General features: G+C 40.6%; 1 protein-coding gene across 2 annotated transcripts in view; it reads left to right on the top strand.

Annotated features, from left to right (window-relative positions):
* Positions 1 to 15,809, top strand: part of bcas3 (BCAS3 microtubule associated cell migration factor) — a 336,382-nt gene that overhangs the window by 286,878 nt on the left and 33,695 nt on the right. For both annotated transcript variants that reach the window (XM_070969920.1, XM_070969919.1), the window contains one exon: positions 14,163 to 14,339. In XM_070969920.1, coding sequence (XP_070826021.1) covers positions 14,163 to 14,339 — 177 coding nt within the window. The remainder of the gene's footprint in view (positions 1 to 14,162; positions 14,340 to 15,809) is intronic.

A 15,809-nucleotide genomic window follows, 5' to 3' on the forward strand; every position in this document is an offset into this window, starting at 1 on the left:
GGGCATTGAAAAATATTTATGTGGACAGAGTTGTTTATATAAAACTCTGGAAATACATTTGTGAGCCCTTCTTTGTGCATTCATTTAAATGAGGACTGATCTCACTCCACATAGTAATGTTTTAAAGTTACACGCCAGGTGTAAAATCATCAACAGTTATTATGTGTAATTTGGACATGGGTAAAACTTACTTTTTAAGGTTTCAGTATGAAAAGTTTTGCATTTATAGGTGATGTGACCACTCTGAGTTGTACAGTAATAATCAGTAGCCAGTGATCTAAGCGTGCTAATCTACATATGAAATTAATGTCCTTGAGCAACTGTTCGATTCCCACAGGGTGCTGAAATGAAAAAGCAGTAGTTGCCACCCTATAGCACATACTATATGTAACACAACACTAAGGGTTCAAAAATGTGAAATCAGTTTATTTCAATGGAAAAGCTGATCAGTAGAATTGCTCAGTGTTATTTCACTTAGAAATCAGTTGGGTGAACTTTGACATGCAAATGAAGTCCTTCAGTTCTGATGTTTGCGTGCACATAGAGGTGTGGACAGTCCTCTTCAGAGCACACAGATTAATTTTGCTATGCCTAGTGTACCAGGTGGCAGTTACTCTCAATTACATCTGTAGGTCCATTTCATAATTTCAAAGAACAAAAGCTACAAAAGCTTTGTATTTACATCAGGTGTCAACCCACAGCCCCTTTTTATTTTACTGCACACTACAGTATGTGATTCTCAAACGGGATAAGAGCAAAAGGAGCTGAATGAGGCAGTATGTGGCTGAAGTTAAATCTTGGATTTGACAGGGGTAGTGCTGCTGTACCAACCAAATGCCCATATTTTGAGGTGAAGTGAATTCAACTATTCATGTGCTCAAAACACACACACTCACAAGGATCATACATACGCAACAGTTGTACAAATATAGTTCATACATGGCTGTCAGAGCACACCTGCTCATTTGTCAGCAAACACACCCTTTCAGGGGTCTGCTTAGTGTTAAATACATGGCCTCCTTGTAATCAGTGTCCCCTTCAGCTCATTATTAATGCCCTCTGGAAACCAACAAGACCAGGGAGAAGTCCTTTCCAAGGCAACTTTAATTTCCCTTTGCTTTTCACCTCCACACCCTCTTTCCTACGACATTCATTAGTGCAGCAGAACCATCAAAAGACAGCTAGAGCCAGGGACAAAACATGCCAGCATGACTCGCTTCCTGCTGATTTGCTCTCAAATGGTTAAGAAGAACCAACGCGTGATTTATTCTCTATGTGCCATTTTCAAAACAAGCATGTCGATACAGCAAGTTCCTTAATTACTGTCAGCTGTATTCTATCAGCAGATTGAATTACCTTCCCCTTCTGGTACTGTGTAAATTTGCAGTCAGCCTGAATGAGTAACGGCCATTCTTATATACACCATCTGAGATATAAAAGCATCTCATGTCCTGTGCTTCAAATGAACTCACTGTCTCTTAATCTCTCTTTGGCCAACCATTTTTCCTTTATCCTTGTGGAGACCATCTTCATGCAAGTTTCTGAATACAACTCATACGTCATTAGAATGTTACTTTAGTAGAGCTGATGGTGATATTTTTTAATGCTTGATCTTGATTTCGAACGATCTACAAGCACTGAGTTGACATTGTTGTTGCAGAGTCGACCCAAAAGGATCAGACTTCCAGAAAGTTAAGATCTTGGAGATGCTATCAGCTTTCCTCTTACTCGTTCCCTCACAAACTCATATTTTGGTGCCTTGCACACAGATTCCACGGGAGGTTTGAAACTCCTCCAAAATGTTCAAAATAATACACAAATACATTGCAAACCTGAATATAGTTTTTCTTAACTGTCACCTCTACTCTTAAGCACACTGCACTCTGGCATCGTCATACAATACGCATCCAAACACTTGTTGGTTTCTATTGAACGCCACATACATTGATGTTCACTCCCTGCATTTTGACGACCCAGCTAATGTACCTTGATGACTTCTTCTGTATGTATAGCATGTCCATTCCATGCTATAGGTGTCAAGTGACACAAATAGGCACTATGCTGCGTAATGTGGCCAGTGTTTGCTGGACTTTAGCCTCTGCCTTGTGATATGTAATGAGCAGTTGAATATATCTTTTCAAGGTTATATAATGCAAACTGAACCATGCTGCCTCTTCAGATGTGCTCAGACAAATTGTATATCATAACATTTTTAGATATTTTTAGTGGGGAAAAAAGTCATTTCTACAGCTGTTAAACTGTTAAAAGAAAGGTTCGGACTGTGTATCTGAGTGTAATTAAGAGTGACGGAGAAGACTGTCCTTGTCTACTCTGACACATCTTAGTTTAGTGTTAGGTGAAATGTTTGTGTCTCTGACCCTGTCTGGACTGCAGTCTTGCATTTAAAAATCTGTAGTTGTATATGGTTTGATGTCTCGTTGTGTATGTCCCTGCAAGCCATTTCAGGTTTTGTCTCCTCTCAGGTGCCCACATCACTGTGTGTTTGCACACCACTTGATCTAACAAACCAGCATAATCAGCCCCCAAGAAAACACAAGCGCGTGCACACACACACACAGTCCATGTGTGTTTACCTGATCTGTGTGCAAACATGAACATGCATATGCTGTGCCATCAACCTCTCTGTGGCACGCAAGCACATGGCACAAGTATCACTATAATGAAGAACATGCATGTAGAGCATATATGTATATGTACAACATCCTTGCCATTGTCATGTCCTCTCTTATTCTTCTACCATCTTAATACACTGTAAATACATACATACTCACTTCTGATGTTGATTTTATCATCATTTGTCAAGGTTTATATTTTCCAGTGAATAATTTGAATACACCCATTTGTGATTTTTGAACGTGTCATTTCAAACCATGGGCATTAATATACTGCTTTCCACCAGCTACAATAGTGTTAGTGAGGTCCAACACTGATGTTGAGCAGTAAGGTCTGGCTTGCAGTCAGCATTCCAGTTTATCCATGTTGGATGGATTTGAGGTCAACACTCTGTGGAGGCCAATCATGTTATTCCACACCAACCTGGGAAAACCATTTTCTTGTGAATCTGTTGGAAGCAGACTATTATAAAAAAAAAAAAAAAAAATCATCAATCAAAATCAACATACTGTGAAAATCATCACAGTATGTTATAGGATTAAGATTTCCCTTGATTTGAACTGAGGCTCAGTCCAAACCATGAAAGGGTTATAGTATATATAGTTTATAGTACAATGTTGGAACCAATGCAGTCATCATATAATAAAAACAGTCCATAAAAACCTTAAAATTTATATTAAAAATGAATGGTCAAATTCCTGCAGCAGAGGCCAAGATAGCATGACTTTATGCCACTCGTGTGGGTCAAGCTTCAGAAACACTGGGTCCTACATTTCCCATGATGCAATTTAGTTAAGCCTTTGACTAGACATCCCTACCTGATAAACGTCCACATCTTTCAAAAATGTACACCCCTTCTTTTTACCATGGTCATGTTATACATCTATAGCCTTCAAGACCAAGCTGAAATAGCCCTGGTGACATCACCATGACATCGACAGTTATTTTCTCACACTTTAGAAATCTCCTTCTGGTACAGAGAACCACCAGCCTGCTGGCCACATGCAGCTCGCAAGAGCATTTTATCAAGCCTGCCAGGCTATTCAGAAATATGAAAAAGCAATTACTTTTCTCAGCAATAAAGAAAATAACAGTAACAACAGCAGACTAACATGTTCTTCCAAATGGTCCCTGAAGGCAACAAACACATCGCAGATGATGTCATGTCAGTGCTTCATGGCGCCTGTCAACTTTCCAAGAGAAATGGACAAACAGCCCTGTTTTTTTTGTTTTGTTTTTTTGCTGAAGTAGATGAGCCAGTGAGCCTCAGTTAGTTTGTGGGGACGTACGCAAAGTGATCAATTTGTAGCTTCTTTTCAGTAGCATCCACATTTGAAGCATTGTAGTCACCACAAGCTCACTGGTTCTACTGATATTGAGCTTCAGGTGATTCTTGTTGCACCATGAGATGAAGCTTTCTATCAGTCCTCCGTACTCCTCTGGAAAAATAGACTCTACATGAAGACAGCATGTTTCTCACTTGAAATTAATAACTGGAGTCATACATGTCAGTATAGTGATCTTTAATTTTGCCAGATACTACAGATACAATAGAAATTCCAGTTAGCAAGTGACAGTGTCAACGATGTTCATCATTGGCCCAACAGTAGCTTAAAAACTGTCGGTGGATGTGAGAAAACAAACTAGTCTTTGGGAATACATGGCAGTCCATTTCAGAGTTTAGAGCTCAAGGAAACCTTTGTTTGTGTGTATGCCTGTGAGAGAGAGAAAGTGTGTGTGTGTGCACGCATGTATGGGGGGGGGGGGGTAAATGTGGGATGGCATGGGGCTGAGACAGACACGTACAAGCCATGGCTTGCTGTTAAAGCATGAAGCTCACTAGTGAGCACAGCACTGCTACTGTCTCATTTGACATGCTTTGAATTAGCTTAGTGGGCAGTAAGTGTGTGTGTGTCTGTATTTGTGTGTGTGTGTGTGTGTGTGTGTGTGTGTGTGTGTGTGTGTGTGTGTGTGTGTATGTGTGTGCGTGCGTGCGTGTCAGGTAGTCTGCAGACTCGTCTGCAATTAACTGCATGCAGGTTAATGCGTCTTCATATCTGAATGCCATATGTTTTGGTGTGTGAGTGTGTGTACATGCACATATGTGAGTGTGTGTGTGGTAGCGAATAAAGTGCCTTGAGGCAGACCCTGGTATTGATGGGGATTACTAACACTTAGCCGACACCACTGAGACTGCACAGGGAGTAAATGATTTAGAAGCATTGGCCTTAATGTAATGAAAGAAAGGCCCTGCCTGTCAAGAACACACACACACACACACACACACACACACACACACACACACACACACACATACCTACCTATGGGTGCTAATCCTGTGAGCTTACATCTCCATTAACACTAACACTGCACCATGAACTGACTCTGCCAGCTAGCTAGCACTCTCAGTGTTTCCCGGAGGAAATCAGACACTCTCTCTCCCTCACTGTCTCTCTGACAAACACATATAGACACACACAGCCTGAAGGGATGTCACTATGGGTTCACAGCACAGTCACAGGAGCGTGTGTGCGAGTGAACATCTATTAAAAGTGTTTTTGTGAGCTTATCTTTATAACATGTGGATTGTCTCATTGTACTTGAGTTTGAATGGATGAATGTACTCTCCATTGGCACCATGCTGGAACATACATACAGTATGAGATTAGACCAATGACCTTTCAATGCCATGGAAAATAGATTTTTTGTAGATTTTATGTCTTCAGATCTAACCCTGTCTCAAAGAAAGTGTGTTCGTTGACAACTAATTTACAGAAGCCAATGCATCTGGTACAAAAATGCAATGACACGCAGATTATTATTTTCATCAGCATGACAAGGAAACATTTTTCATTTGGCATTGTTTACTGCAACACCCAACATTCATACTGAACATAGCTGCAAAACGTTCACTGTCACCTTACTGTATTTGTTTTCCCACAAGCTCCCTGGCTGCTATACCATGATGAACTTTTTTTTTTGTATTTGGGCATTAGTGTGCTTCAAATGAGTGCTCAAAGCACTTTAAGGTTAGGGACAGTCTTTGGTCTTGGTGATATATTGCATAAGTCAGCACTGACATGAATTAAAATAAATACTAACTTTTTTCTAAATGAAAACAAAACCGTAATGTTCCCCTTTTTCTGTTTGCATTCAGCGTTTCTCACCAAAATCCTTTTGGGTATTAGTGACATCTGATAAACACATTGGATGCATTTCCTGCCTCATAAAATTTGATCAAAATATTAATTGAATTGTACATTGACTACATCCGTGTTTTTTTCTACCAGCTGTCTTCTTCACTGTCTTTGTTAGTGCATTGCTCTGTTTCCGGCCACATTATCGCTACTGACTGTCAATCGGCTAAATATCAAGAAACTAACAGGAGGATGTAAACTGCACCACCCGCTTGCTCCTGTGCATGCACATTTGTCCTCACCAAAAAACATGGACCTCAATCATAAAAACATCACTCCATAGTGCTACTAGTGAGCAAAACTACCCCAGTGGTTCTCAAACTTTTTCAATTATGCCCATGTTCAGAGGCTGACAAAAAAAAGATTAATTTCCTTGATAGCATCTGTTTATCACCAGCTTACATCATTATGGTCATCACGTTTACCCTTGACTCTCCTAAGGAGCAAATAACAGAAGGTTACAACATTACTTCTCTCAAAACGCAGTGCAATGCAATGTGACCATTAGCTAGTCTCCAAAATGACCATAGAGTTGTACTGACATCTCTGACTCAAACTGAAAATAATGAGCTTCAGAGGGACAGGGTTTGTTGAGAAGCTGCTGTATTGGATCACAGATTTTAAAGGCGTGCCTTAGAAAGAATAATAATAAACTCAGCTGTAGTTCCCACTAGAGATCGACCGATATGGATTTTTCAGGGCCGATACCGATTATTAATACTCAAGAGAAACCAATAGCCGATATTTAGAACCAATATTCGCTTGCAGCAAAAATTAAAATTTTGGTGTCAAAATTTAGAGTAACACACCTGGGATTAGAATGAATACAGTATACTGTTTGTTTGTTTGTTTGTTTGTTTGTTTGTTTGTTTGTTTGTTTGTTTGTTTGTGTACACTAAAAAAAGACCTTAACTTTTAGTAAAATAACACAAACACAAAATCTTCATTGATATTCCTTTAAGTTTAATTATTAATAAAAAGTGCAGGGGCCTTCCAGCAACATTTCTTAAAACTCACTCAAATGAATAAATAAATAAATAAATAAATAAATAAATAAATAAATAAATAAATAAATAAATAAAATAGCTCCCTGAATTTTTGAAACATCAACAAAATAAACTGAACTGTTCTGAAATTTGGGTCTGAGTTAGTACTCCCAATTCAGTAGCAGGAGACATGCCAGCACCACAGTTAATATCTTCGAGCTTGGAAAAGCGTTTCATTACACACGAGTTGTAGACACGACGGTAAATTTATTGATTGAAAATAAAACACACTGAGAATAATCTCCTCGACGTGTGCTCTCTGCCTCACTCATATCCCTGGACTTTACGAGTGACAGGCAAAAAGACGATCATTTAACACCAGTAGTTACGTTGCTGCATCATAGTGTCGTGAGAGCGCGAGCGCTGAGAGAGAGGCGACTGTAAACAAACAAGGACACGTTAGGCTATAATCACCTCCGGTGTTGTTTATTGATAAACCAGGAGCTGCCCCACGGGCTGAGACACGTTAGGAGATTTATTATTCCCCCAAAGTAACAGTAACCGAAAGGGCCTATATTGTTATTGTGCGTCTGGCCACAGCTATAAAGGGGTTGCGACAATTATAACGAGGTGTCCATTATCAGAAATTAATGGACGACGCGGAGGCGTGAACTGTCCAACGCGAAGTGCTGGCTCAACCAGCATTTGAGCCAATGCAATAATTTAGAACAATCAGGCTATTTGACTGGAACTTTTTTATAGGTGTCCTACAACACTTTTTAACGGACACCCTGCAGCCATTCAGAATCGAGTATTCACCCAGACCATGGTATAGGCGTTACAATATAGGCGTTGAAGTTGTGAACAGTTTCATCTCCAGAGCCAAACAGCAGAATTCAGCAGGTTTTCCTCCCTTTTTTTTATTAAGTAAGGAACTTCACGTCATGTTCACTTGGTTATGTCTTTTTTTTTAGGTTGGTGAAACTCTGGGCTTGCATGCTATCACTGAAATTAATCATAAGGTTGTAGTATTTTTAAAACTTCGTCATAGAGGGTTTTTATTGCAACTTCCACTGACTCTGTTGCCTTATCTCTGCTGGATCACCGGAGCAGTTGTCTGCTTCTCCTTGTCTGTGGCGCTGCATGTAGAGGCTTCAGTGACGATTGGCTGTCACTGACTCACTTGTGCCATGTAGCCAATCAGTGAGGGCTGTGGGCGGGACATTGTTACACAGCCAAGAACGGTGACTTCAAGCGGAGAGACGGCTGCATCGGAGCCAGCGGGGCGCGTTTTAAAATACATTAATTAATTTTATCGGTTATCAGTGGAAAAAACGGCCGATGCCGATGCTCGAATAAATGCCGAATATCAGCCGATATTATCGGCCAGGCCGATAATTGGTCATCCCTAGTTCCCACCTCAACTATCACCTGATTTACGATCTGTTTGTTAGTAACAGACTGTTCTTGTTTTCCCAGAGCCTGACATCCCATCTTGGGTACACTGTCTCACATACACACACACACACGTACCATGACATATTATACAGCACCCATAATAAAGGAATTAGTTCAATCAGCCACGTCGCACTAAAGCCTAATTGAATTAACATTAGCCAGACATTAGCGTCTTAACTGCACAGGTAACCCAGAAACAGTGGCATGAGGCCTTAGACAATTATATCTTTGTGTGTGTGTGTGTGTGTGTGTGTGTGTGTGTGTGTGTGTGTGTGTGTGTGTGTGTGTGTGTGTGTGTGTGTGTGTCAGTGGGTGGGTGGGTGTGAGTACGCTGGTAGCCCTCTGTCCTTGTACAAATCAGCCCGAGCTTTAGATCTTCCAGGTGAGCATGAAATGAATGTGGACATCTTTTTGTTTTGTACAGGCCCAGTTTATTTCTTAGCTGGTTGTACAGTTAAAGATGTTATGTATAGCACTTCTTTGAGGCATTTAACAGTCTCTTCACCGTAGTACAGCACAGACAGCAGCTCATATTGGATGGGAAGAATGCTGACTTGCTCAAAAGCCTTTATTTAACTTTTTTCACACATGCAGTAGTAATCTCCATCTCCTGGAAACATGTTTTGGTGTGTAAAATTGGTGGAGTTCCCTTTTAACTACACAAACTTGTACATTGTTTCACGCGTGGAAGCACCTATTCACAAATGCCACCCAGTCATGAAAAGGTGCTTACACGCGCATGCAGTCATGAGGTTTCTTCATTAACATAGTCTGTGCCACCAAGTGTAAAAAAAGAGGAACATCAACCTGAAAACATAGTAAATGTAGCGGAGTCAGCAGTGGTATTAGAGGACCAGAAACAGTTTGAAAATATCACCGGATCTGGCAACAGTGTGTCTGCTTGATATGAAGACATAGCATAGATTCCTGAAAAATGTCTTGCTGAAATAATACAGTGACTTAAGGGAATATGAACACAATATTGGATCAGCATTAAGTTTGTTTTAGATTTTTAATTTGTCGTTTGCGCTAGACAGTTTTTATCAGAACTGTTTTCCAACGAAACAGAAGCTCAGTGAACATCAGCAGACTGAATGGCAGCAGTATGATAGTAAAGCACTTATCAGTGTGTTTGAGAGGTGATTGTGATGTGCATGTGTGATGTATGTTCATGTCCAACTGTGGCATCCTAAGCCCCTGTTGTAAAGGTACACACACACACACACACACACACACACACACACACACACACACACACACACACACACACCAATGCAGTGTGATTAAATCTTTAAGGAAAGTAGCACTGGCTGGAGGGATAAGTAGGGCCAGTATGTGGGGACTAACAGCTGGGTGGAGAGTGGCTTTTAATCCCGTCGGGTTTTAATATGATGGAGGGAAAAAACACAATCCAGGGCGTGTGTTCTGAATCCTCGTCCTCCTCCTGCCAACATCACATCCTCACATTTCCAAAGATTTACAGAGAGAAATTAAAAAGAAAAAAAAGTCAGAAAAAGTCAGTAAACACGTTTGGATGCCAAGGAGAGATACATGCCACACACCAACACAGGGGTAAGATAAGGCTTACGTCAGTCATTAACTGTGACATTTCCTACATTTTGATGAGATTAAACGGTGCAATATTGTTACAATACAGTTTGTATTTCAACTGGTATTATTGTTGTATAAAATATGATAATAGTTTAACTACTGTTACTCTGTCTGCAGTAGCACTGCATGAGCGAAAGCAGCATATTAGCAGAGCAGCATCAGCTTGACTCCTCCATCTCTGCCTGCACAGGATGTGTTCAGGCACAGTATCAAGCGTTGGTCAGCCACACTATCACTGTAGTTACGTGTGTCAAATAGTCAAAATATATTGATATAGACAGACTCATTGCTCAGCGTGATTGTTCCTCAACATACTGGCTGTAAGATATTTCTCGTTAATGTGCGTTCAGTGTCAGAGATGAAGGAACATATCCACAGTCCTCATTTGGTGCAACAATACATGAAGTCCAGGCTCATATGAGGCTTCAGTAGTTAATGTAAGTACAACTTTTTAGTAAAAATATTGATTCATTGTATTACTGTCCCTCTCCCTCAGCTCAACAAGGAAAGATTAGAGATGTTTCTGTTGTTTCTCATTGGGGTGGACAAAATAACAGAAACACCTTTCAGTGTACTGCAGTACCATTCAGCAGCACTACAAACTACATCCCCAAAAATGACTATGCTGTTGAATCAACAACGCTCTAAAACATTTGTAGTGTCATGCAAAAGTTATCAATATCGGCCTTCAAATACCCATATTGGTCAAAGCTTCGTCTGATAAAGCTAAAGCTCTTCCTAACCTTCTGCCAAGCTCTTATCATCCAGAAAAGCCACCGCTGTCAAAACCTTTGATCTGCCTGGTTCACTGGCTATCAGGGAGCAGACTACTGTTTGTGTGTGTGTGTGTGTGTGTGTGTGTGTGTGTGTGTGTGTGTGTGTGTGTGTGTGTGTGTGTGTGTGTGTGTGTGTGTGTGTGTGTGTGTGTGTGTGTGTTTGTGGTGGGTGAGTGTGTGGGTGTGTGTGTGTGTACGTGTGTCCTGAGGCCTGGCCAATCTCAGTTCCTCTGCAGTCCAGTGACAGGTGCTAATACTGGGGCGAGAGGCTGCACGGGCCTCCATGCTCCCTGCTGTGATAACACTGACCGACCTCCAAATGCATACAAACACACACACTCACTCTCTCAAACACAGTGGCTTAGCTTCCTGATAACTTTGCTGCACTTCAGAAGCAAACTGTGTGTGCTGGATTTATTTTTCAAAGGATTCCCCTTTAGTGCCAGCAGGACGGAGACTGTTAGATGTGTGTCTGTCTGTCTGTGTGTGTGTGTGTGTGTGTGTGTGTGTGTGTGTGTGTGTGTGTGTGTGTGTGTGTGTGTGTGTGTGTGTGTGAAACAACAACACTGTGTTTTGCCTTAGAGGTTATATGATGTTATTATGTCCTGCACAGTGGTTGATTTAATGCTGGATAACTGGGATGTTCGTGTGCATGTGTGCCTTTGTGAAGGCGGAATTGAATTGTGTCGCTGTAAAGGCCCATCTGGACAAGACAGCTTAGTGTTACTGAGTGAAGTGTGGCTCATTGCTTATAAAATACAACCCGCTAAAACCTCCAGCTGACCATTTGGCAGAGGTTTTACATGCCTACATATTTTAAAATTTCATCAAATCAACCTTTTCAAATCAATCCACACAAGTTTTAGTGTGTGGGTCAAGTTGTAGGGTGATAGGATTGAAGCACATTCTGCTCAGGCCCTCATGGCATCCATTGCAAAAACATTGTATGAATTTCAATAGTTTTCCATACCATCTTAAATTTAATATAAGAAATTGCAACCTTGTTAAATAAATAAATATATAGACTCAATTTAACTTTGCTTTACTCGAGCCAGAAACTGAATACTTGAATGCATATTTATCTCATATAGCTTCATATTTACCAGTCAATGTACAGTATGTACCAGTCTATGTCCATCCATGTTTTATGTATTTCTACAACACACACGGACACAGGCAGTGCACATGGATGCTGGTCCTTCCAGGAAAAGAGGATCTCTTTTGTCTGGCTTCACTTTTTCCTTTGATGTCATCCTGTCTGCCTTCTCACTGGGATTTTCATGTTACCCACAAGACCACGAGAGTAGCATTCCTGTGTGTGTCCACTTGTCTGAGCTTGAGAACTAAAGGGACAAAAGGCGTTTATGAGAAGCAGAAACACATAATGTGTCCTTTCAAGTTTTGTTTAACAAGTTTAGTGATTTGAAAATGCTGTTAACATTTATCATTTAGGTTTGAAGACCAAGCACTTGATAACTTGTTAAAGTGGTGTTAGTAGGTGGGTAAGTCAGTCATAGGAATCATTGCAGAGTCCACCTAATCACACCTGGTAGACCTCTCAAGTTTTTTTTTTAATTCACTGTACAATCCTAAAACAGTCAAACTTTGTGATGAAGTCTTTGTACAAAAAATGACTTATGTCCCCAATCAGTGTGAAAGAAGAAGAAGAAAGATTATATCTATTATTTAAGAAACATATTTGCAGAGGCTTGATCCAAAGTCACTGTGATCAAGTGCAAACTCACAGGAAGTGACTTAGCTGGTTCACAAGGGTCCTCACTGGTCTTAAGGAAGTTAGAAAAACTAATTATTGAATTTTAAGGCATTCAAACTTTAAAAGTGCGCTCAATGAGCATAGGTCCAGAGCATTAGCAACCTAGCTAACCTAATGTTTCATAGATTTCCAACCAACCACCCACACCTGGCAACACCACAAAGGGGACAGAACCTTGGAGATCCTGCAGGCGCTCTGTTGCTTTAAGCAATGGCTCCTTTCTACATTTCTGTTTGTAGATATGTAAGACAATTAGTGGTTGCTGAAAGTCATGTTCTTCATGATTCAAGGATTGAGGCTCGCACTTTCCCCCTGTTTCTAGTCTTTGTGTTGAGCTAGGCTGGATATGTCTCAGCTACACCTCACTGTGTTTTTCCCTAAATGCTTGACCATTCCTGTAAGATTTGATTCACCACACGTGCAGGATTTCCCACCGCTGAACAGTTTTAGTCAAAATGATGCTATGAAGATTGCTTGCTTGTTTGACTCAGTCATTTCCACTGTGCTATGGTCTATCACATATATCCGAGGTGTTTTCAAGTAGCGAGATGCTGATATGCACAATTGAACTGATGACGATGATAAGCAGAAATTGAGGCCATGAGGTTTTGTTCATATAACTGTTTTTCACCTGAGTCACAGAAGCATTTTACTAGCATCACGGCTAAATCATCCCCATAAAGGCTGAAGCCTTTATCACCTCTGAGTGCTGGCAGGCACAGTGACCAAGTCAAATGAACACACTAATAGAATAAACCAGTTGTTTTAGTGTCTGCAGGCCTGCTTGCCTGGCTGGCTGGTCACACAAACGCACACACACACTCACAGACATGCTCAGAGAAACAGGTTGCAGACTCTCTGGCTCCAAAGTGCAAGATCTCTCTGATTGCAGAAATTACAGCAGACAGAAGGGAGAAAAGATTAAGGTACAGTGTAGGTCTGTGTGGATTTGGTTTGACAGGCATGAAGATTGTGCTGTGCTTACAAGTTGTTTGTTATGTGTGTGTTTGTGACCTTAAAACAGTTGATCAGCTGGACTCCAGTGGAACTGGTGTGTAGTAAGTCTGTTTATATTGTGATGTGGTAGAAATGTTTGGCTGATATATTTGATTGTGAAAAAGAAGAGGCAGTGAAATCCACTTTTTAAGCAAAAAATGAGATGGAAAATCTATGCCATGCTGCTGTGAAAATACAGTATCAGCAGATCAGTATTCTATCATGGGTCAGCTGCTCTGTGACGGGTACGATCACAGATATGACACGTACACAAGGAAATACTTAAGGTTTAAATCTTTAGCGTCTTTTGCAAATTTACATTTTTGTTGCTCTATCTGGAGTTTTTAAATGTTTTTGCTGCCATGTTTTCCTCATGCAGTTTCTCAATTTCCCTTCTGACATCACTCAAAGTTCCTTTAATCATACCAACCTCTTCATCAGTGACGTACCACTGCACAGTCACTGAGAAGTCATCTCATTTCTGAGTGGTTTTAATGAAATATTGAACTTATCATACATATATACATAGTGTACATACGTAAAGCACATACATGATTAATTAATTAGTACATGATCAGATTTCATATATTTGAGTCCTGGATTGGCCCAATCCTATGAATCAGCTTGTTATTGAACAGTTGCTACAACAACAAAAATTGCTGCATCCCTCTGTCCATTTGGAAATCAAAAGAACCCTGTGGTTTATTTTGTTGGTTTTTTTTGTATGCAGGTCCGTTTGATGGGCGTGGTGTGACCCTGCTCGAAGTTTGTGGTAGCTGGCCGGAAAGCTTTGGCGTACCGAGGCACAATGTTGGCTCATCTGACGCCACCGATGAAGGCCTGCGGGAGAGGCTAGCCGACGCCATGTCTGAGTCCCCCTCCAGGGACATAGTAGGATCTGCTACAGGTCAGTGGAGAATGAACAACACACAAATACACTGCTCCACAAATAAACACAGATATGCATGCAAACACATGAACACGTGTCCACTAAACCCTCTACTCTTCTAGCTTCAGTTTATTTTTTGCCTAAGGGTTGTACTTGAAGCATTTCAAAAAGATTAAAAAAAAACAAAACAAAAAAAAAAAACAGTTTTAACTCAGTTACTGAGTGGATTCACACAATCCTCATGGAATATATAGATATTGTCACATTGGCATGTTTTTGCTTAAGTTATTGCAATCCGAATTCACAGTGTGATTATTAAAACCAACTGGTGAAAATCAGAGAATGGATCCACAGTAATTTACCTGTCATCACACACTGTTCTTGGTACAGTTTGTACATCCATAAAGAAAACATTCCCATCTCTTGTCAAGAGAAGTCCCCTCTGAGACCGCCTCAACTGTTTGGCATATTTTTGTTGCAAAGAATGTTTGTGCAACAGAAATCAGACTCAGAAGAATTTTTTGATCCTTAGAAATTAAGTATGAAAAGCCTTTTATATTTAAGGAAATGTCTTGAAGATGTGTCTTAATACAACTTTGTGCAACTTCAAAGCAAGATATTCTCATAAGTTTTATGCACCTAAATTTGGTGATCATACATACATCTTATATGTGCATGTCCTGATGCTTTCACACATAAACAACGCTCATCACTGGTGATCTGGGTTACTGTTTTAGTTCTAATTCGATAAAAATCTTATTATAAATGTTTCCAGTGCAGTGAAGCGTCTTGTTAGGTAGCCTGACTTCCTTTACACTGCATTACCCAGCATACAGTGATGCCAGGTCAAGGTCCAGTGATGGATTAGCCCACCACTTGTAAGATGTTCTGGTTGTGTGTGGGCGTGTGCGTGTGTTTGTGTCTACGTGTGCATGTGTATGTCTACCTGTACTAGCTACATTGTGAGGACCACAACAGGATTTTAAGTACAGAGTGAGAACATTTTTTTGGAAGTGGGCCACACAACTTCAAAGGGCTGTGTGAGGATTAAGTCTTGGTTTTAAGTTTTAGGTTAGAATGAAGTTTAGCTTAGGGTTAGGGGCTAGGGAATGCATTATGTCAATGAGTGTCCTCACAAGGACAGGGATATCAGTTTGTGCGTTTGTGTGTGTGCCAGTGTGAGAGATTCGGCATATCTATGCATATACCTTGCTTTACTTTGAGGCTTCCTGCCTGTGTGTGTGTGTGTGTGTGTGTGTGTGTGTGTGTGTGTGTGTGTGTGTGTGTGTGTGTGTGTGTGTGTGTGTGTGTGTGTGTGTCTGTGTGTGTGTGTGTGTGTGTGTGTGTGCGCGTGTAGCAGACATGCCGTTGGCCCTGACAGTCCAAATGGTTAACTCGTTTAGGAAGCGGCAGTGCTCTTTCTTTCTCTTTCCCCCTTCTTAAGTGAACAGGAGTTTCTTTGATTTAAATGCGTGTGTGTGTGTGTGT

The sequence above is a fragment of the Chaetodon trifascialis genome, chromosome 9, assembly GCF_039877785.1.
Source record: "Chaetodon trifascialis isolate fChaTrf1 chromosome 9, fChaTrf1.hap1, whole genome shotgun sequence".
Classification (NCBI taxonomy): domain Eukaryota; kingdom Metazoa; phylum Chordata; class Actinopteri; order Chaetodontiformes; family Chaetodontidae; genus Chaetodon; species Chaetodon trifascialis.